Below are 21,801 nucleotides of genomic sequence, written 5' to 3'. Positions count from 1 at the left end.
AAATTTGGGATTCTTTACAAGTAGTACCAATCTTAATAAACAAATATGTATAAACATACAATTTTTGATAAGAATTAAATTATGAATTGGACAAAAACCATACAGATTTAGTACGTTTTAAAGCATTCGACCAAAGGGAACAAAAAGCTATAATTAATATTAACCTGTACAAATATAATTGTACAAAATAACATTTCACATGTTATGTTATATCAGATGTTGGCAACACTTGATTCGCGTCCATAACTAGACTCTCTCCACGCCTTTTCCACAACACTTGAGCCTTGAGCGGTATATGTGGGTATATTAAGCACATCACAATACATGAGAACACGTCATAATACACTTCGTTGCTAACATTCTCAACATCTAAGAAGGTAAACGTTCAATTGTAATTAACATTAATTATAAGATTGTTTGTATGTTAATTTTTATAAAATGTTTTTATTGAAATGTTCTAATCGAGCAATCATTGTGTAAAATGTTTTGTACCGGGTTTATGATTCGTTTGCAATTACTGAAAAAATTGCACAATACTTTGATCAGTTTGCTTTGATCATAAATTACTGCACTGTCAGTCTGACAGTATTAATGTAATAGCGTGGACATTCATCGTATGTATATACGGTGGCAATCGCAAGACCGACAACCGAAATCTCGACTATATCGAAATCCCGACAGTGTCTTTTATTATTATAAATTTCTTCAATAACATTGAAGTCGGTAGTCGGGATTTCGATAGACGTTCTTTCGGTTGTCGGGCTTTCGATATAGACCCTGTATATATATATATATGCACGTTTCCTGTTTTTCTCTGAAGTTCAAATGTAATTGGAATTCATTAACTTTTCGTTAATACGAATTAAAAATGTTTATTTTAGATCATCCATTCGCTGCATAAATTTGTTTGACTCAACTGTTATCTTATCACGGTTGCAACATTGTAGAACATAAAGTTCCTTAGATAAAATAATTAATAATAAATGAAATTTGCATCTTTTGAATTAGATTAAAATTATTAACTTACAAATCTAAATTTAGATTGATTAAGGAAATAAAAATGATTGTACTTGTGCAAATTGTATACAAATATTAATTTATTTTCTTAAATTTGGATAAAAGATTATTAAATATCTAATATTTGGGGTGGCCAAACTGTCGCTCGTGAGCCGCATGCGGCTCTTCAAGAGTCTTGTTGTGGCTAGTTGAGCCAGAACAAAACACAAATATTATATAGTTTAGGTGCGGCTCTTGCTGCAAAAAGTCTGGCCACCTCTGATCTAATATAATATTGCGATTTTGTAGTTACATGAAACGACGCAGGTAAATTTCTATGTTTTTTTTTTATTTCTCATTTTATGAAATTGGTTTTTGAATATTATTGACTTGTTTTCTCAATTTCAAATTTAATTATCTCAGATAAATGAAATGTAAAGTTTGTATGTTTTCTTTATTACCCCCAAAACACTTGTTTCTCATTCTATAAAACTGCATGCACGTAAACCAAGTGACAGATGTTAGTGTTTGTTGGATAATCCCAGTTTACCATGGAATTATTTTTTGTTATTTTCAAATTGTTTTAGTAATAAAAAATATTGTACAAAAGTATATTTTTGTAGTTGTTGTTTCGTTTGTTAAATATTACAATTACAATACAAAGCTTGTTTCGGTTAATCCCGAAGAAGGAGCACCGAAATGCGAGACCTGAAAATGCATCACAGCACCTAAACGTTGTTTACTAATAATAATAATAATGATAAAAAGAAAGAATGAAGTTCAAAAATCCTGCGAACTGTGCGCCACCTGCTTCCTCCTCAATCTGTATTCGGTGGGGGTGAGCATCCCCCTCAGAATCGTGTCGAAGGATACGCTCACTCCTTTCGCGTTCATCTTGCAATAGGTGTCCCAGCATTCCTTCTCCTTCGGACTGTCCTCCTCGACGACGACCACTTTCTTCTCGAAATCATCATTCTCACCGTAACCCAGCAACGTTCGATTCGCGATGACGTTTTCACTGTAGAAGATATGTCAAAACAAAATTAATATCATCGTCGCTTGGCAACAACAAACGTTATATTTAGCTACGCAATTCATAGCACCCTATATGTAATTTAAACATTACTCTTAATATTCTTGATTTATTTATACGTGATTTCAGCATTTAGTTTACTAATGAGCAGAGATTTAATAGAATTAAATACTTAACTTTAAAATCTCTAAATTCACCGAAGATTGATATTTTTAATTGCATTAATTTTGTTTCGTAAAATATTGTTCTCAATTTCTGTACATAATTTGATGAATATTTTCAAATATATTACACAAATTTGAGTATATTTTGCAAATTTTCTATTATTTTTTCATAAGTCTATTTTATTATATTCTTGTGTTCATTAAAACAATTTGACCCAAGTGACTTCATTAATGTAAAGAGGTTGTCCCGAAATTCTGATATAAATTTGAAGATATTAAAATTAGGTAAATAATTATATAACTTTTAGTCTTTTGTTATAGTTGGAAATGTTCATCTCGGTTACTATTGCTGAAATGTTTATTTAACGAAACGTTTCAGCGACATTTATAATTGAATTTCACCAACAGCTCGATGTAAAATAGTGATGATGAACATTTTGGGATCGGTGTGTCAAAATTGGAAAAAAAAAATGTAGCTTAAATCGGATGCCGTGTAACTTGGACACATACATGATGCCAAGGGTGCCTTGACTTTTAATATTTTTGACGTGTCACCCAAAATGTCACCACTGACAAATATGTCATAGATTCGCCATCACTGACCTATAATACAGAGTAACCTCGCATTACGAGCATTTCGCTTAACGAGCAAAATGAATTGTAAGAAAAATGACTCGCTTATGGAGCCACGTTTCGCGTAACGAGTGTCGATTAGAAGAGTAGTACCGGATTGTGCGCCTGCTTCATCATTATTAAAATTTGTGTACACATATTATGTGTATTTTTGAATATACAGAGAACCTCGCTTAACGAGCATCTCGCATAACGAACATTTCGCTTAAGGGAGCAAAATGAATTGTAAGAAAAATGACTCGCTTAACGAGCCACGTTTCGCATAACGAGTGACGATTAGAAGAGTAGTACCGGATTGCGCGCCTGCTTCATCATTATTAAAACTTGTGTCAGATATTATATGTATTTTTGAATAAGAGTAAAAATCCCGAAATTTTGGAAGGAATTAAACTCGTTAAGCGAGGTTCCACTGTATTGTTAAATTGTGCACATTATTTTATGTACTTTGTTTATTTTTTGCATATAACTACCAATAACTACCTATATTAAAATGTCTTTATCAAGTGACATTTTATGTCAAAACAAAATTAAAAATTAAGATCATCACAAACGTTATATTTAGCTACGCAATTCACAGCACCCTATATGTAAATGTTAAATTAATGCTGTACACATAACTTAGTCGATAGAAATTCCTCATTTTAACTGTAACCGGACAAAACAGAACAAGAGAAAAAAAATAAAGTTATATAGATAACACATCTAAACACATAAATTTATAATTAGTTATCTAAAACGATGAACAATTTTATCGACTAATTCAACTCAAATTACACCTTCAATTTGTTTGATTAACACTTATCAAATTATATAATTTATATTTCAAAAGTACTAAATTACCAGTATAAATGTTTTTTTTTTTATAAAAATAGGTGCATATTCATAATACTAAGATAAAAAAAAAAGAAAGCAAGTAATGAAATGTATATTTTTTTGTCTTAATTGAATTTCAGAAAGTTATAAAAACATTCTTTTATTATATAATGTAATGCAATTGATTCGTGAATATATATGAAATTGTTTATTACTTTATCTAAAATAAAATGTTTCATTTTTTGAAATTTATGTAAATATATATATAAAAAAATATTTAAAACTCAATAATTTATGAATATTTCTACGTTCAAATTATAATATTGTTTGAAAGAATGAATTATCGTTCTCCGATGACCCAATTTTAAGTTCGGAAATTTGATGATATGTTTTTTTTCTTGTTTGTTTAAATTTATCCACTGAAAAGTGTGATTTGATCAATAATATCTTATGATTATTATTTCGCTGATATATTTAACGAGGAATGAATGATGCGAAAATTCGCTGGGCGATTGTTGTTGTGTTGTGTGGAGTTCCTTTTATCTTTTGTGCTGCTTCATAATTATAAAATCGATTAATCATGAAGTTAATGCAAAGTTAAATTGAAAGTTCGAAAGCGATTGGGTTCGATTGGATTTGATTTGATGGTTGTTTGGGTTGTTTCTGTAGGTGGTGGTGGTAGGGTCGAGTCTCTCGGCCTTGTGGCTCTCCGCATGGATTATGTTAATTCTAAACGTTGCGTAAGCATCGAATATAAAGGTCCCAAGTAGTTCCGTGATGGCCTAGGTTCTGTAGAGACATCACGGACTTGTGCCCGGATCATTCATTTCCAAATTGCAAACGGCATGTTTGATGATAGCACATCGATTTCCGTTATACTCATTATATAATATAGGCTTGCCTTTCGTTTGTTCGTTTTTCGTTACCCATAACTTTCAACTTATTTCTATGAGATGATCTTACTTACTTCGGATCTGCTATGAGCTGCGTTTCCTCTTGCTGCTGCTGCTGCTGTCGTTGTTTGTCATCGTAGTCTCGCTTTGCAATGTTGTCCTGCTGGTTTCGATTGATCAATTTTTTCGCGGCATTTCCAAGCAACAAAGTGGTCGTTGCCAGCGAACCCCGACGAAGCGGAAGACCGGCTGAAAAACTTCGCACGGCGTGCACGACGCCGGTCTGCTGAAAGGAAACTGAAATACACACAATCTCATTTAACTTTTCCGAAAGTTTCCGCGAAACTTTCAGCGGTTTTCGTTCGATCCAATAGATAATGAAATTGTTTAAACAATAAACAAAATTAAAATTCGTATACGAATCGCGTTTTTATCATTCACGTTAAGTGGCCACGTGGCACGGGGCATTCCGTGACTGGTGGATGGAAAAAGTTTTAAATGAGCCTTCGGATGGGGGCGCCGAAATTATTAATTTCTCTTTCGAAGGTGGCGGTTAATTAGAAATGCATAATTCGAGTGCCAAAGTGCGAATTCTTTCTCTCGGTCGCACGCGATCTCTACTATTTTTATTCTTTTTTCTCTCTCTTTTTTTACTCTTTACCTGATTTGACGGTTTTCCTGTGCGTGGAGGAGACCTTCTGATCGGAGGCCAAGGGCACTTTGATCTTGATCACGTTGCTGCCATCTCCTTTCTGAGTTTCCTCCTCGTTGTCGCTTCCGGACGGACTTAGCAACGACACCATGGTGATGACATCTGGAGGTTTGTTTGTGTCCGAGATCGAGTCCTTCCTCTTCGTCGATTTCGGACGTTTCTTGTTGACGGGGAATTTGGTTTTGGGCTCGTTCCTGGTGGGCAACGAAGATGACCTGGTCAAGGGTGGACGAATCTGCTCTTGCTTCAGCGATACACCGAACGCCGAGCTCGTGCGTTTCTGGTATTGCTCCCTTCTCGTCGCCGCTGTCGTGGACACCGCCGTCTTCGGACGTTCTATAATCGGTACGACGACGATGGGGCGCTCCTGAGGATGCGGCGGCGGCGGAGTTCGAGCGTTCTTCCGAATCTGCTTCTGAAAGATTTGCTTCAAATCTTTATGCGGCCTCCGCTGATGCTGCTGCTGTTGCACCATCATCAATTCCGGCTGCAGACTGTCGTTGATTTTGGGCGTCTCACCGGCGCCGAGGACTATGTTCAAGTTGGTCCTCTTGTCCTGCCACACATGCCGCAACCTCTCGGCCAGATGCTGATGATCCGGGTAGAGGATCGACGCGTCCGCTTCGTTCTTGCGATGCTGTTCATCTTTCTTCTTCTGATCCTCCTCCTCCTCCGACGTTGTCCACGCGAGCTTTACGCGCGGCGGTGCTCTCTCCTCGTCTTCTGAAAGCTGCCTCCTTAGACTGGAACGCCTCGATTTCAGCGTCGGCGTTTCGCACCTCAGGGACAACTGTCTGCCCATATTCCGATTCATTTCGTTCTCATGGAAACCCCTCTAGGGGCATGTTAACGTCGCCCCGTCTGATATCCGACTGAACGCGCTTTCCTTCGGCCCCTCAAACAACTCATGCTTTTACTCATTCATTTATTATTGATCAAAACTTTCCCCATACACACACACACACACACACATACACACTTATTACTTTTACCCTTTATTTTTTTTCTTCTTCGTCATTTCGTTACTACCATTGTTATTTCCAATATTTTATTTTCAGCTATAAACCATGGACGACGATACCCCCAACAAGAAGAAGTACAACGGTTACGAAAACGTTTTGCTGTTTGTAAACAAGAAAATAATTACCCTTTGCGATGATGAAGTTAAGCGGAACAACGTCATACTGCGCGGGGTATTGTAAACCATCATAAAGATAAAAGAATGAAAATAAAATTAAGAATTGTATTCGTATTTTGATTTCGAGCAGATCGTCGAACAGGTTATTGCGGCGCTGAAAAAGAATTCTGAATTATTCAGGACGATCTACAATGAACTGTTCTACGGAGGCAGCTTTTACGATGGACTTAAAGTCGGCAAACCGGAGGAGTTCGATTTGGACTTGCTGTTGTGTCTGCCATCGTCGATACAAGCAACGCTGATACCAGTCCCCGAGGTACCGGGATTCGTGAAATGCATGGTGAACGATTCCAAAGGGATCAGGTACACGTAGCATAGTTCTTTCAAAAATAAAACAATATTACCGATGTGTTATTTTACCATTTGCAGCGAGATCGTCGACGATACCAGCAGTTGTTTGACGACCACCAAGGTTCTATCCTGGATGGAGGGATTAATTACAAAAGCAATGGATGAATTCGAGCAAAGCGGTACCCAACATAAAATCCTTGTCAACAATGAAACCTACTTAGTAAGATATATTTATATTATATTCAACTGCGACGACATAGAAATCAAATGATTTTAGACCCATGTATCCAAGAGTGGACCTGCTTTTACATTGAAAATCAATGGAAACATAAATTCGAAGCCGATACAGCTCGATGTGGACTTGGTGCCATGCTTCGTTTTCGATGACAGCAAATGGCCGTCGGGCAATTTCGAGAAGAACACCACGAAAGAGAAGGTAATCGATTTATCGATACGCAAAGTACTTGATTATAAATCTCTCGCTGCTTTCAGAAATTCTTCATTGTCCCGAAACAACCCAAAATCAACTCAAAAAATATGAAGCAATATTGGCGTATGTCTTTCCAAAAGCAGGAGCGACTGATAATGTCGGGGAACAAAAACGTGAAGCCCGCCGTTAAGTTGATAAAAAAACTTCGAGACAAGTTCCAGCAGAACATGATCAGCAGTTATTTCATCAAAACCATGTTCTTGTGGGAGGTGAAGAAGCGTCCAAAACCGTTCTGGGAATGCAGTCTCAGTTTCGTCTTCGTAGAGGTACAAGTTCATCACATATCTTCGTCTCTTCTATGCTTGTGTGTGCAATCTGTATGTGCGTTTCAGATGTTGCAAGTCTACTACGATCATCTTCAGAGAGGGGAGATTCCTTACTACTGGAACAAGAAGAACAATTTAATAGCAAACATTAGTCCGATCACACTTTCCAACATGGCCAATCGAATCAAAGGATACATAGATACAATAAACAAGAACGTCAACAATCCTATCTGCATTGCGAAAGAATATTTGAGTGAGTAAATTTTACTATAGCAAATTACTTTGAGGTGTATTGTACGCTGTTTGAATTCATTTCAGATGATGAAGATATCGAGGAGTTGAGAGAAGAGTTTCAGCTACCCAACAAGTGCAAGAAAAACTTGAAACTGAATACATCAGATGATTCTTCATTGCAGTCTTTGAATGGTAGCAGTTCTAATTTGGAAGAAATCGCATCGGCAATGAAACTGATGAGCAAGGAAATTTCGGATTTACGCTCCGAAAATGGTATAATGCGTGTAGCGATAGTGTCTATGGAAGCAAAGCTCAAAGATATCGAAGATGTTAACAGACTTTTGTTGAAGTATTTGCAACAAAAATGTAGCTAGCATTTTTCTTGCAAATTGTGATTTTTCTATTTTTTTACTTGTAAAATATTTTTTACTCTACAGATTATATCATACTGTAGCAAATTAAAATTAGTAATTTATGTCTTTATCTATATTGAATTTTATCAATAAACAAATTAAATCTTACTTGTTTAATTACATTTCCATTTTAAATCACTTAGTTATAAAGATATATTTTTTTAAGTCCTGTTAATCTTTGTACAAGAATGCGATTGGTTAAGCTGCAAATACAGTATTCCGGTCAAAATCCCGACTATATCGAAATCCCGACAGTGTCTTTTATTATTATAAATTTCTTCAATAACATTTTTATGGTAGTCAGGATTTTGGCATAATCGGGATTATGGTAGTCGGGATTTCAATAGACGGTCTTTCGGTGGTCGGGCTTGCGATATAGACCACCCCATACCCACAGTATTCATATGCCATACGGGAATATTTATTAAATTATTCACATCTGGCAACCAAACATACATTAAGCATTCTTATTATTAAATAAATTACAATATAAAAGATATCATTAACGAAATGTATGCTAAGATATCAGATAATATATCATGGAATCAGTTGAATCGAAGTAAAAGTAAAAAGTATTTGGTAATTCGCCATATTTGATACACCTCTGCTTTGCTTCTGGTCTCCTAGTTGAAAAGTTCTCAGGCAGCTGAGCAATACCAAAAGTACAAAGTTAAAAAGCAAGTGATCATTACCAACACACACAGAATAGGTCCATAATCCGCAAGAAAAACATTAATTAAAAAACATTTTGTTTACACATTCAAATATCTATTTAAAATAATATCAATGATGTACGTTTTATTTTACATTCGTAAAATCACACAACAAAATAATTGTATTTATAATGTATTTAATGTTGCATACTTGGCATATTTTAAAACAAAGTTATAACTTTCTTTATAACTATTACCATCATTCAGATACCTCATCTACTCGATTGAAACTCTTATATAAAACAATTTTAAGTAATATAAATATATTGATTCTTGTTCGTATAACAAGTTGCATATATAATAAAATTACATAATTATTACAAAAAAAAACTGGTATTATTTTTATTAATTTGTCGATTATAAACTCTAGATATTACAGTATATTTACTGATTTTATAAAAAAAAATAATAAAAAACATTGAAATACAAAATATTGCTTTATGGATATTTCAATAATTATATAATATATCTATGAAGTAATAATGGTTGCATAATTTGTATTGTAAGTAAAGTTGCATATCCTGCATTGGTCATTCTTGGAAATTGCCATTCACAAAATGTTTACAAATCAAATGTTTTAATCTGGTTGTGATTGAGATTCGTAGAATTTACATAATACAATGGGCAATTGTAAAAAAAAATATGTTGAAAATCAACAAACATTCATTTCCCAACGACTATAACATCGCAATAAAAGCTCATTTTATGAGCAATTCTAGTTACGGTTGTAATGGTCGGAAAATATTTTAATTACGTTGCAAATGGTTGCAAAAGACCAGCGACCAATGAGGAAATACCAAACGAACTGCAAACTGCTGCAAACCAAAAATAACATTTTCGAAATGTAACCAACAATTTAAGCGAGTGCTGCCAATATGAAAAGTATAAATTTCCCTAAAATGGTGGAGATAAAACAAAATGAGAGAAGAAATTATGTAAACTGAGTAGATTTTCAGCAACAAAATTGAAAAAAAAATAATTATTTTTGTTAGAATATGATAATTTGAGTAAAATGAAATGAGATTGGTGTTTATTTGTTTCGTGGATTGAAGAACGTAGTAAAAGCTACGGAGAATACACGTAACTTTCTATTTATTTTTAGGGATTTTTCTAGAATGATCGATTTGTAAATCTGGAATAGAAAGTTTAATTGCTTTGTAGGTACGTCGAGGAGGGTGCAAACCGATTAAGGGAATATTCATAGTGTTTGATGTATCTATTTTTAGATACGTATTTTTATTTTGAACCAAGGTTTAATTGCATGACGCCATTTAATAAGTGTACTTGGGAGGAAAGCGTGCATTTCGAGAAAGCCAAAAAAGAAGTAACTGTGTCGATTCGTTCGGGAAGTTTAGTACCGTTGGTTATAGAATAACGTTACTGATCAAAGCAAGTTAAAAGTGAAACAACGGAATATCGATCAAACAATTGCACATATGCAAATGTGACGTTCATCGTGGTAAACACAAGATACGGTGGAGGGCGTTTTTTTTTTATGTTGTTGTTGTTCGAGGGTGTAAAGGTTGTGCAGAAGTCATTAGTGTTTACGAGGACTGTTTAGTTTATTGATGGGCTATATAAGCAAGAATTAGCAGAATAGCATGTTTTTTGAAGAAACGCAGTCCGTCGATTTGTTTCCCTCCAACCGTTCGAACAACACAGGGTTCGTTTCTTGACCCAGGCCGAAAGCCCTTCAGTCGCGCCTCAACCCTCGCCCCGTAGAAACGTCACGAACGTAACGAACGCAAAACACGCCAGAGTCAAAGTTGGAACGCAAACAGTTGGAAATACCACGGATTTATATATGTGAGAGAAGAAAAATGGTTCCGAAGAACGAAAATTCCACAAAGATGGGCATTTATCAAGACACCGCAGAATTGCAAAACAGTGAGTTTGTTTTTTTTTTTTTGTTATTACTTTGTTGTCATTGCGACCGACCACGCAATTATAAACACCCTTTCTTTTCCGTTAAAACAGGAGAACTGCAGAGACTCGCCATTCTGAATAAGTACGAAGCATACATAATGAAGATCATCGCTCAGAATCAGATCAGGTACAGATTACTTAATTTAGCTATAGTCAGTCAATTTATGTCAACTTCACTTCAAATAGTCATGCATGCTTTACTAAACCACCTTCACTTATTTTGCTGTGAGGTGTATTTTAATTGTAACAATGAAACAAACAAAGAAGAATACACGAGAAGAACGAAGAAAGAAGATTACTGCTACGAAGAGAGAAGAATGAAGAATATATATGCAACGAATTTGGGATGAAAGAAGATAATCACACGTGCATCCTATTATAAGGTTAATGCGGAGGTGAGCGGAAATGCAAGCGTACGTCACACTACGACAGCAGAATTACGTTTTAGCGCAGAACGTCGATGAACCTCCGAATTCCATCCCCATTGGTGGAATCTAACAATAACACAACGGAAAATGACAGGTAGCTTGTGAATAAGCTCGAGAAAAATAACCAAAAAAAAGGTCAACTTATTTAACCTGATTTTAAACAACAAATGAGTAGAATGAATTAAATTATATCTTCAGAGAACAAACAAAATTATTGTCACGGAAATAGATGATCGAAGAATATAATTCTAGGATGGATAAGAACAAATTTTACAAATGAATTGAGAAAATTTAATGAGCTAAAAGTAACTTCGATGATTTGGAATTTCATCACAGGTTTGAGTAAAAGATGATAGAAAGTGAATAATTCACTTCAATGTATCGAATATTGTCGATTGCTAAACGAACATCGAGGATCGTCGAATAATAAACAAACCAAGAGTATGAGTTGAAAGGACAAGGAAAAACGTTTTGAATGAGATTTTTCAATTGCTACACAAACATCGAGAAGGTTTAGCAAACTACAACATCATGTTTTATTTCGAATGTATATAGGAACTTGAAGTCTGCACTAAATAAGTAATTAAACAAAACTCCCGACAACATGATGATCGTAAATATGTTTTATATCAGCGTTTCTCAACATATCTGTACTGCGACCCAATTTCTCACTTTGACAAACGGTGACAGCTGTCATTTCGCGTTTCATTAGGTTGAGAAACGCTGCTTTATATGATAAAATATCGATCATCCAACATATTTTTTTTGTTCATAAAAAAACAAATGAATGTATGTCATCACTTGATTAAATAATGACTGGACGTTATACAGAAGTATTGTGTTTTAAGAACAATTTGTTTGTTAATTAACTAAAGCGAATTACAAGGATCACTACTATTTATTTATTTTATAAATCTGAAGAGGAATGAATGAATAGATGTTGTAGGAATGTATGTTTACAGAAACAATGAATAGTGTTTCATTATGCATCTTCTATATAAATGTATCAATAATAAACTGAACATAATGACACGATGTGACGTGACGCAGACGACTTAAAAAATAACATGAAATTTATAAATGTGTTTATTAGTTTGAAGAAAATTGAATCAATACTTTGAAGGAATCAAGAACGAGGTGATAATTATAAATTAAATAGTATTACCGTTTAATGCACGAGGATAGAACGACAAGTTTCAAGATAAAAAAAAAGGAAATTTGAATCTTTTGAACCAAAATCGTATTTTTTAACAGACGATCGGTGGAATACTTATGTCTGGAAATGGTTGTTAATATAAATAATCTTAGTACTAAATGAAGATTTGTGTTCATATTATCATGCATGTTTAATTTAGTTTTATTTTGGATGCAATTAATTTATTCATACATAAATTGACGAGAAGAAATAATGGAAATGAAGAAAGAAGAAAGAAATGCAACGAAGAAAGAACTAAAGCAAAGAAGAAACATCAAGGAAGAAGAATGTGCTGTGATTGAACATATACATAATTTATTTACTTTATACAGTTCCAGTACAGGTGACGGCCAAGGAGAAGATGATTTATTTCTTTAAAATGGTGCATATCGATACAAATCCGTATCCATTCCAAACATATGTGATGCTTAAAAATAAATATTTTGCTTTTCTATTCGAACGAATCTGTTCCGATTTCGAATAACACTGTTCTTGCCCTTGTTTAGCATTATAAACCGGACGTATCCAGACAATCGGCTCAGCACGAAATTCCTGGAGTACATCCAGAGCATCACGCAATTTCTAATCAACTACAACCAGACGATATACGAGGTAATATATATAAATTGTTGTGCGCGCACTTCAAATATTGATTTATTTAACTCGTCCCGTTCCCGGATGCATTTTCAGAAATGCAGCAAATTTCCGTACTCCAGTTCGCTGATGGAGTTCCTGGAGCTGTACGTGGCGCTGGAGCATGACTCGATGATTAAATTGATGAAGGATCGACGATCGGTGGAGCAGAGGGTGCTAGAGTTGCTGCACAAAATGTTCAGGCATCGGCCGAAGGTCCAGAAGTATATTGTCCTCAGTGTTGTTGTGAACGCGAAGAACGAGCACGGTCTGACGAGAAGCTTCTGTCTAGAGTTCATCACGTACGTGACTTTCGGTCATTTACGACCGTTTGTTTAAGGTTTCAAATTACTAATTGTATGTTTGTGTGTGTATTTTTTTTTAGGAAGACCGAGAAGGAAATGCTGTGGGCAAACAGGAACAACAATTTAACGATTGGCCGTGCGTTGCTCTCGAAGGTGTGGATAAACCCCCATCTGAAAATGCTCACGCAGGAGTACGATTCTAGCTACGAGGATTCCGATCTGGAAATGGATCTGGTAATTACCATTGTTTATTCTTTCCAACTCACGTATACTGATGTTAACTTATTGCTCTGCAGACTATCAAGGAGGAGAGGAATAAGTTCCGCAGGAAGCGGCGGAAATTGGAGAGGCCGCAAAAGCAGCAACCGAATTCAAGCAACAAAGTACATCTGGACACTATGAGTGCTTCTATAAAGAAGGAAATCGTTTCTGTGCCGAAGATCGAGAGGAGATCGTGGCCGGAGCTTAGTGCGACCGGTGTTGATTTGGAAGATGTTAAAAACGTGCAAATCAAAAGTGAGTTGTCTTTTAGTGAAACTGTGATCAAACACGAGAGGAACGATGAGGACGACAGTTCGAGTAGTGTAGATAGGGCAGATAGTTTTAATAATAGAAGAAACGCAAGTGATGAACGTACATTAGGCAATAACAATGGACATTTTACGAATTCCAAAGAGGACGGTGGTCACTCCGGAGGCGGTGGTCACGAAAACCATAGTACAAATATTGGACTGAATTGCTCAAACTTAAAAAGGGACACTGAAATTGCTGTTCCATCGGAATGTACTAAGCATAGCGATAGCTCGGAAAATTCCGTAAAATCAATGTTTAAAGAGTTAATGGACGATTTAAAGGCGAATGCACACAAAAGAAATACAACAGAAAGTGAATCTTCTAATCAGAGCAAGACAAAAGCAATAATCCATCCAAATGCAGAACTTCAATCGAGCGGACCTTCAATGAAATCAGAACTTTCTGTTGAACAAAGCGATAATGTAGAAAGCCATGCAGCAGACACGAATCTTCCAGAAAGCAGCAATAAGAACCCAGATGTTCCAATTCAGATAATCGTAAAAATTGCATTACTTCCCGAAGACCTGGAAAACAATGTGAAAGCAATAGATAATCCCTCACACTTGGAAACTTCCAACGTCAGGATTATTCCAGAGATTGTAGCAGATAGAAACTTCCAAGAAGAATCTAATGAGAGAAAACATAATCTAAAAATATTGGAACCTTCTATACAAAATCAAAATTCAGAGCTTCCTATTCAGGTGATCGTGAAAGCAGTCTCACATCCAGAAGTCAAAGCAATTTCAAATGAGAAATTGAAAGAAAACAAATTGACCCTCGAAATTGATATTTTGGAGAATTCAAGACGAAATAACGAAGATAATAAACTTCAAGAGGTTTCCAATGAAAAAATCAATTTGGAAATTCCAAGTTCGGAAATGATTGCCGAAGATAGAACCGACAAGATTAGTTCACCTGCACATGCAACGACTTCCCAACAAAATGCAAGTACTGAAGAAGCAAACGAAACAGCAAATGAGGAACGTATTTTAGAAGATGCAAATCCAGACGTTGGACAAAGGTTAAGGGATATTCCACAAATAAGATGCGAAGATACATCCGTTTTACCTGTTAATCAAGATCAAGAACGAACGGGACTGAAGTGTTTAGATGTGGATTCCGAAATTGCTTTGGATATCTCGTTAGGTAATATATCAGATATACTAAATACAAGTGAATTAAGTGAAGAAGGATTACTGAATAAATCGTATTTGGAAATGCTTGCAGACACAGCGGTTTCAGTGGACGACAGGAAATTCAATGAAAGTGTTACTAAATTAACAAAAGTGAAGGCACACGAATCCACGACAGAAGTAGAAGTTGAAACTGTCCAAGAACTTGATTCCAAGAACGTATCTGTTGAAATGTTCGAGGAAACTCTTAACGAAAACGAAAGTCTTAAAATCTTGACAACTAATAGTAACGATGATGTTTTCACGCCTTCAGAATCTACGCAGAATATCGAAGAGCAGAATTCGAATATAAATGATGGAGAACTTTCATTGGAGGAAACCGCTGTTGAAGATGATGATACTCTGAAGCTTATTGAAAGACTTGAAGAACATTCAGGAGAAAGTAAGCAATCTAAATTGGATGTAGAAGTAATCAATTCCGATGTATTGAAAGAAGTTGATATGGATGATTCTAAACTTAATGGAAATGAATTAATGGAAGAACTTGAAAACATTGAAAAGCAACAAGCCGCGAATATTGAGGAAACTTGTTCAAATATTAACGAGAATCAATGCGAAGAAATATCTAATAACGAATTAATCGAAGAAATAGATAAATCATCGTTTATTTTCAATGAAGATAATAAACAAACTGAAGAATTGAAAGAGTCTATGGAAACTACTGAAAATAGCGAGAATATTTCAGAAAATGTGATAGAATGTTCGATGAAAAACTTTGATAAAGAACTTATTGAAGAAAATGAACATTTGGATAATTCTGCAGAAGTGACTTTTGATGGAATTGATACGAAATGTAATGTATCTATACAGAACGAATCGAGTGCAGAAATAATTGATGATAGTTTCGACTGTAATCTAGTGGACGAGGAAGCAATAAAATCTAATGAAGTTATCGAGGAAATTATAAACCAAGAAAGTTTTAAAGAAATTTCCGAAGATAAAGTTGGTGAAATATGTGATGATCATTTGCCATTGGTCGTAAGTGAAGTAAATATAGACTCTAAAGTGAATGACATTATTGAAGAGCGAAATTTGGATATTGTTATGCAAAGCGAAAATTCTGATGTTGACAAACAAATTCATGAGAATACTTCAATGGAATTATTTGTTCCAATCAATGACACCAGGGAGTGTAATCATCTTACAGAAAATATCAAAGATGATGAACATACGATTGTTTTGCAAGAAGGCGAAAGTAATAAAAATCATAATGAAATGATCGAACCGCTTGTTGAAACTTTTGAAAAACATAACGAACTTTTTGATGTTGAAATGTTAGTGACTACAGAGCAACAAAGTGTAGAACTTGAAGTAAACAAAAAAGATATTGAACTTAAAGAAAGGGATCAAATTCAGGTCAAAGAAATGGACGAAATGGAAGATAAAAATGGACTTAAGGTCAAAGAAATAGAAGAAGTCGAGGTAAAAGAAAATTACGAAATTGTGCGTAAAGAATTGGATCAAGCTGAGGTCAAACACTTGAACAAAATTGTGGTTAGAGAAAAAGACGAACTTGAGGTTAAAGCAAAAGAAGTTGAGTTCAAAGAAAATTACGAAATTGAGCTTAAAGAAAAGGATCAAGTTGAGGTCCAAGAAATGGACGAAATTGAAGATAAGGATAAAAATGAACTTGAGGTCAAAGAAATAGAAGAAGTTGAGGTAAAAGAAAATTACGAAATTGAGCTTAAAGAAATGAATCAAGTTGAGGTCAAACCAATCAACAAAATTGTGGTTAGAGAAAAAGGCGAACTTGAGGTCAAAGCAAAAGAAGTTGAGTTCAAAGAAAATTACGAAATTGATCTTAAAGAAAAGGATCAAATTGAGGTCCAAGAAATAGACGAAATTGAAGATAAGGATAAAAATGAACTTGAGGTCAAAGAAATAGAAGAAGTTGAGGTAAAAGAAAATTACGAAATTGAGCTTAAAGAAATGAATCAAGTTGAGGTCAAACCTGTCAACAAAATTGTGGTTAGAGAAAAAGGCGAACTTGAGGTCAAAGCAAAAGAAGTTGAAAATTACGAAATTGATCTTAAAGAAAAGAATCAAGTTGAGGTCCAAGTAATGGACGAAATTGAGCTGAAAGAAAAAAATCAAGTTGAGGTCAAATACAAAGAAGTTGAGTTCAAAGAAAAAGTCGAAATTGACCTTAAAGAAAAGAATTCAGTTGAGGTCAAAGAAAAGGCAGTTGAGTTTAAACAAAAAGACGAAATTGACCTTAAAGAAAAATATCAAGTTAATTTTAAAGATATGGACGAAATAATAGTCAAAGAAAATGATGAAGTGATGTTAATGGAAAAAGATGGAGCTGAGGTTCAAGAAAAGGATGAAGTGGAGGAAAATAAAATGGAAAACCAATCTTCCTTACAGGATAAAGAGGAAGAACATCCTGATGATAAAGACAAATTGGTTATTGAAGAATTTGTTGAAAGTGTCGATCATACGTCGGTCAATATATCTACAGAATATTTTGAACAAGAAAATATGTTGGACCAATCCCATGTGCAAAATACCGTAGTTGAGCAAAATATTTTAGTTGCCGAGACATTAAATGTTATTGAGAAGAGTAATAATGAAGGTGAAACAAAAACATCTGCTCAATTTATCGATGAAAAATATCAATTGGAAGACTCAACAATCACCGATAAATGTATTACAGATATCTGTGAAACTTCCAGTATTGATAATAATTTAATGAGCTCCGAGTTTGTGAATTTTGAAGAGGAGATCGCTGTCGAAGTCGAAATTGAATGCGAAGAGGTTGTACATGAAGAGGTTATACATGAAGATGTTGTACACGAAGAGGTGTTAGATTTTCCTGAAGAAATACAACAGACAAGTGAAGAAATACTAACAGAAAAAGTAATAAATAAAGAAGTGGAAAATCCGAAAGACGATATTAAGAAATTGGATGAATCAAAATCAGAATATTTAGCAGAAAAAGATGATTTTAATCCGGAAGTATATCAAAATCAAGATATGATGCCTGAACTTACCAAAGAAGAGGACAGTGGAAATAATATCGAGCATTTGGTGAAGAAAATGAGACACAGATTGGATGACAATTGGGTAAGGAGTGATTCAACAGAAACGCAAATAATTAGCAATAAGAATCAATCTCGGTCATCAACTGAAGACAATTTAATGCCAGAACTTAAGAAGGAAATTAAAATTGATAATAAAAGGCGCGACAGGAAAAAGCGGAAGGATGATTTTGTGGTAAATAATACAGAAAAAGTGGAATCACCAAAAGTGTCCACTGAAAATCAGATATTTGAGTCGAAAAATGAAACTATTAATACGAATGAAGATTCAATGCGTAAACTTAGAAACGATAGGAAATCTGATAAGAAAAAGTACGAAAAGAAATCGAGTCAAATTGCAATTGAGAGTTTGGACTTCAGAAATAAATTTAATGGACGTAAATCGACTCCAAAGGAAGATGAACAACATTTGATGCCGACTCTTGTAAAAGAACTTGATGTAGAAAAGGAAGTCTCTATTGAGAAAAACTTGGATAAATCACGTCAACACATTGAAAATAAAGTAAGTCCCAAAGTGAAAGATGATTCAGTTCCAAAGGTTCCCAAAGAAGCGAAACTCGATTTTCGACCGGACTTTGAAAAACAATCAAACAGTCCCAAAAAAAGTCAAGATACCATCAAGTTGCCGAAAGAGTTGCAAAAGTCTTTCGAACATATCAAGATTTATGCTCAGCGCTACTGTGGCTCGAAGAAAAGTGTTCCGAACATCGAGCACATCCTGAAATCAGAAAATCTGTTCTCCGGAGTACAGAGAAAGACTCAAATCTTCGAAGCATCAAAGACCGAAGAGAATCATCCAATTGTCCGAAACATTGATATTATCAAAGATGTTGATAAAACAATAGTTGATAAACCGGTAATTAAAAATGATGAATTAAATTATAAATCACTTGTGGATACAACAAAAAGAACCGACGAGAGAAAATCGTTGGACAACAGTCGACATCGAAGAGAAAAATCTTTGGAAAGTAAATCCAATTCGAAATCTTCACACGAAAGCGATAATAAATCAAAGAAATATTCTTCAAGTTCGAGCAGCAAAAGGAAGCATGACAGTAAAACCAAAGATATCGATGAAAGTAAATCTACTAAACGTGTACGGAGTGAATCATCTTCGCATTCAGAAAATTCAACAAAGCTTGTAGATGAAAAACAGAAAAGACATTCTAGATCTGTGAGTTCTGAGAAATCCACAAGTAATGTTAAGGAATTGGAAAAAATGAAGAGGGACAAAAGTAGACAAGTTGAAAGTAGTCAAAAATCCGTGGATAAAGAGTCTGATAAACGCGAAAAAGAGTCGTCGAGAAGTTTAAAGAGGAAATCATCATCGGATTTAAAGAGTGTGGAGAGCAAATCGAGGAAAACATCGTCTTCGGAAAGCAAACGAACCAGCAAAGATAGAGACACGATATCGGCAATTTCGCTAAATTCAAGCAGTTGCAAATCAAAGGACTCCGAATCTTTTTCGAATGAAACAGCTACATCCACGACCGTAAAAACGATTGTTGTTAAAAGCAAAGATGAAATGGAAAAGACACAACATGAAAACATTAATCAATTTAATTCAATTTTCGAGAAAGGTAAGAAAAATATAGATGAAAATACAGAAAGCAAATCCAAAAAACGTAATCGATGTGAATCGTCCTCGTATTCTGATCTACCAGACGAAAAGAATAAGAGATATTCTAGATCAAGGAGTTTAGAAAAATCGTCTAGTAAATCTAGGGAATTGGAGAAAACGAATAAGGATAAAAGGAAGCGCGATGAAAGGACTGAAAGTAAAAGAAAATCTGTAGATAAAGAAGTAGAAAAACTAGCGAAAAGTTCACCGAGAAGTTTGAAGAAGAAATCATCTTCGTCAGAACTAAAACCGAATGAAGTGAAAACATCCAATTATAAATTAACTAGCAAAGATAATGTTGCAGTAACATCATTAACCACGGATTCAGACACTGCGAAGAAATTGGTGAAGGAAGAATGTGGAAAGTCAATTGGATTGAAAATTCCCCAGAATGAAAAGATATCTTATGTTGATCAATATCTTATTAGGCAACGGGAGATTCAGAATAAAGAAAAGTATGATAAATTGGAAGATTGTCACACATTTTCTGAGAAAGTCTGGCATAATGAAGAACGATATTCTAAGACCGATTCGCCGAAGTCTACGCAATTGGATGCGACGCTAGAGGTCAAGTCGGAAGTGATATTTAGGAGCAGATCGAGATCAATCGAAATAGATCATTTGAAGGATGCGAGATGCGAAGAAATTGAATCCGATTCGGGAATCTCTTGTTTAACTACAACAAAATCTATGGGAACCATAGCAGAGATTTCAGAAGATGAGCTCAATATGTTGGAGGTTTCACCAAACGTCCCACAGATCGATGATGTTAAGGAGGAGCCGATCTGCGAAAGTACTGAGAAACAAACAGAAGATAATTTAAATTCAATTGCAGTTGCTGAAGATGCTTGCGGGTTTCTTGGAATTAAAGTGGAAGAAACGGAGTCCAGTGAATCGCCTGAAAAAGATTGCATTAAATCGACCGAGGATATGGGTAAAGGATTGGAAACGTTGAAATCGTTCACGGAAAGTCTTTTGGAATCGCTGGGCAGGACTAATGCGAGTGCTCCGGTTGTTAAACGGGAACTCGACAAAGATCAGATGAGCTCCAGCGCAGTGACGCAGCCTCTGTCATTCGCCTTTCAGACGTATGCCGAATTCATAGGTGACGACGAAGAGGACGATATTAAGTCGCAAAGGAATCGCAAATTGCTCGGCGATCTCTCGCTTGGGGATTCGCTGAAATGTGACAATCCTTCCCAATCTCAGGTCTTCGATTATGAGCCGAAACTGTACGGTTTCGGAAGTTTGCCCTGTGTTAAAGATAGTTTAGTTTATGATACGGATTTTATGCAAGTTAAAGTACCTGAAGACATTACCGAAAGTCAGAAAACAGTGGACAGCTTGAAGATCATCGAGAACATCAGCATGAATTTCGCGCCCGGCAAAGAGTCGGAGGAAGAAGAGGAAGATGGTAGCAGAGAAGGCGATGGGAAAGAGCAAGAGGACGATGAGGATGCGGAAGAGGGCGAACAGGAGAATGATAGGGATGAGGTGTCGTTGGATCATACTTATATCAAGCCTAAACTGGAAATCGAGGAGATTCCCGAGATGGTGATCAGCTCCGACCTGCAGATCGGCGATACGATTATTCTGGATGAGGATCGGCGAGACAATTCCAGTTTGGGCGTCTGCTTCAATCCGACGAGAGACTACAGTTTCGTGGAGCAAATCGTGAACGTGCCTTCCGTTGAGCACTTGCTGTCCGAGAATCAGTTCTCGACGTCCGAGATCGTCAACGAGTTCTGCGAAGACGTTTTCGAGGGTGGTCTTGAGCTGAAGAACATCAGTCCGATGAAACCCATTGAGCACAGGCTCAAAACTCCAGAAAAATCAATCAAAGTCGAACCGACTGTGACACTGCCTCTGCCACGATACAAGAGGACGAAAGTGAAAGCGCCCCCGAAAAAATCACCAAATTCATAGAACATGCACTACTTGTACATACTTATAAATATCCTTAATTTATTATTTGTAATATTATATATTTTTTTTTACTGTAGCTTAATTATATTGGTACATTTAATATAATCTATT

At 35.5% G+C, this 21,801-nt stretch overlaps 3 protein-coding genes across 5 annotated transcripts; 2 read left to right on the top strand and 1 right to left on the bottom strand.

Moving 5' to 3' along the window:
* Window positions 1-267: 267 nt before the first annotated feature.
* On the top strand, window positions 268-8,194 carry LOC108567545 (cyclic GMP-AMP synthase-like). Its single transcript, XM_017928083.1, has 8 exons — window positions 268-377; window positions 6,303-6,437; window positions 6,513-6,745; window positions 6,812-6,953; window positions 7,011-7,169; window positions 7,226-7,489; window positions 7,556-7,742; window positions 7,808-8,194. Exons 2-8 carry the CDS (start codon window positions 6,312-6,314, stop codon window positions 8,095-8,097), a joined length of 1,401 nt encoding a protein of 466 aa, XP_017783572.1. The 5' UTR covers window positions 268-377; window positions 6,303-6,311; the 3' UTR covers window positions 8,098-8,194.
* Window positions 1,592-6,230, bottom strand: LOC108567546. The gene is made up of 3 exons (XM_017928084.1): window positions 5,194-6,230; window positions 4,607-4,829; window positions 1,592-2,014 (listed from the first exon to the last, which is right to left on the bottom strand). The coding sequence occupies exons 1-3, from the start codon at window positions 6,056-6,058 to the stop codon at window positions 1,777-1,779; spliced, it is 1,326 nt and encodes a 441-aa protein (XP_017783573.1). The 5' UTR covers window positions 6,059-6,230; the 3' UTR covers window positions 1,592-1,776.
* Window positions 8,195-9,895: 1,701 nt separating the features above from the next.
* Window positions 9,896-21,761, top strand: LOC108567525 (uncharacterized protein PFB0145c-like). Of its 3 annotated transcripts, none has more exons than XM_017928037.1 (7): window positions 9,896-10,010; window positions 10,076-10,736; window positions 10,827-10,902; window positions 12,905-13,010; window positions 13,089-13,333; window positions 13,417-13,570; window positions 13,633-21,761. In XM_017928037.1, exons 2-7 carry the CDS (start codon window positions 10,670-10,672, stop codon window positions 21,688-21,690), a joined length of 8,706 nt encoding a protein of 2,901 aa, XP_017783526.1. In that variant the 5' UTR covers window positions 9,896-10,010; window positions 10,076-10,669; the 3' UTR covers window positions 21,691-21,761. The 3 variants fall into 3 exon arrangements, with proteins under 3 accessions (XP_017783526.1, XP_017783527.1, XP_017783528.1); XM_017928038.1 differs by having other exon boundaries at window positions 9,896-10,736; window positions 13,633-15,055; window positions 15,137-21,761; XM_017928039.1 differs by having other exon boundaries at window positions 9,897-10,736; window positions 13,633-17,031; window positions 17,188-21,761.
* Window positions 21,762-21,801: the final 40 nt, after the last annotated feature.

The sequence above is a fragment of the Nicrophorus vespilloides genome, unplaced genomic scaffold (assembly GCF_001412225.1).
Source record: "Nicrophorus vespilloides isolate i.1.1-1 unplaced genomic scaffold, Nicve_v1.0, whole genome shotgun sequence".
NCBI classification, from domain to species: domain Eukaryota; kingdom Metazoa; phylum Arthropoda; class Insecta; order Coleoptera; family Silphidae; genus Nicrophorus; species Nicrophorus vespilloides.
The sequence above is the reverse complement of the archived record's forward strand: the minus strand, read 5'-3'. Positions and strand labels throughout refer to the sequence as shown.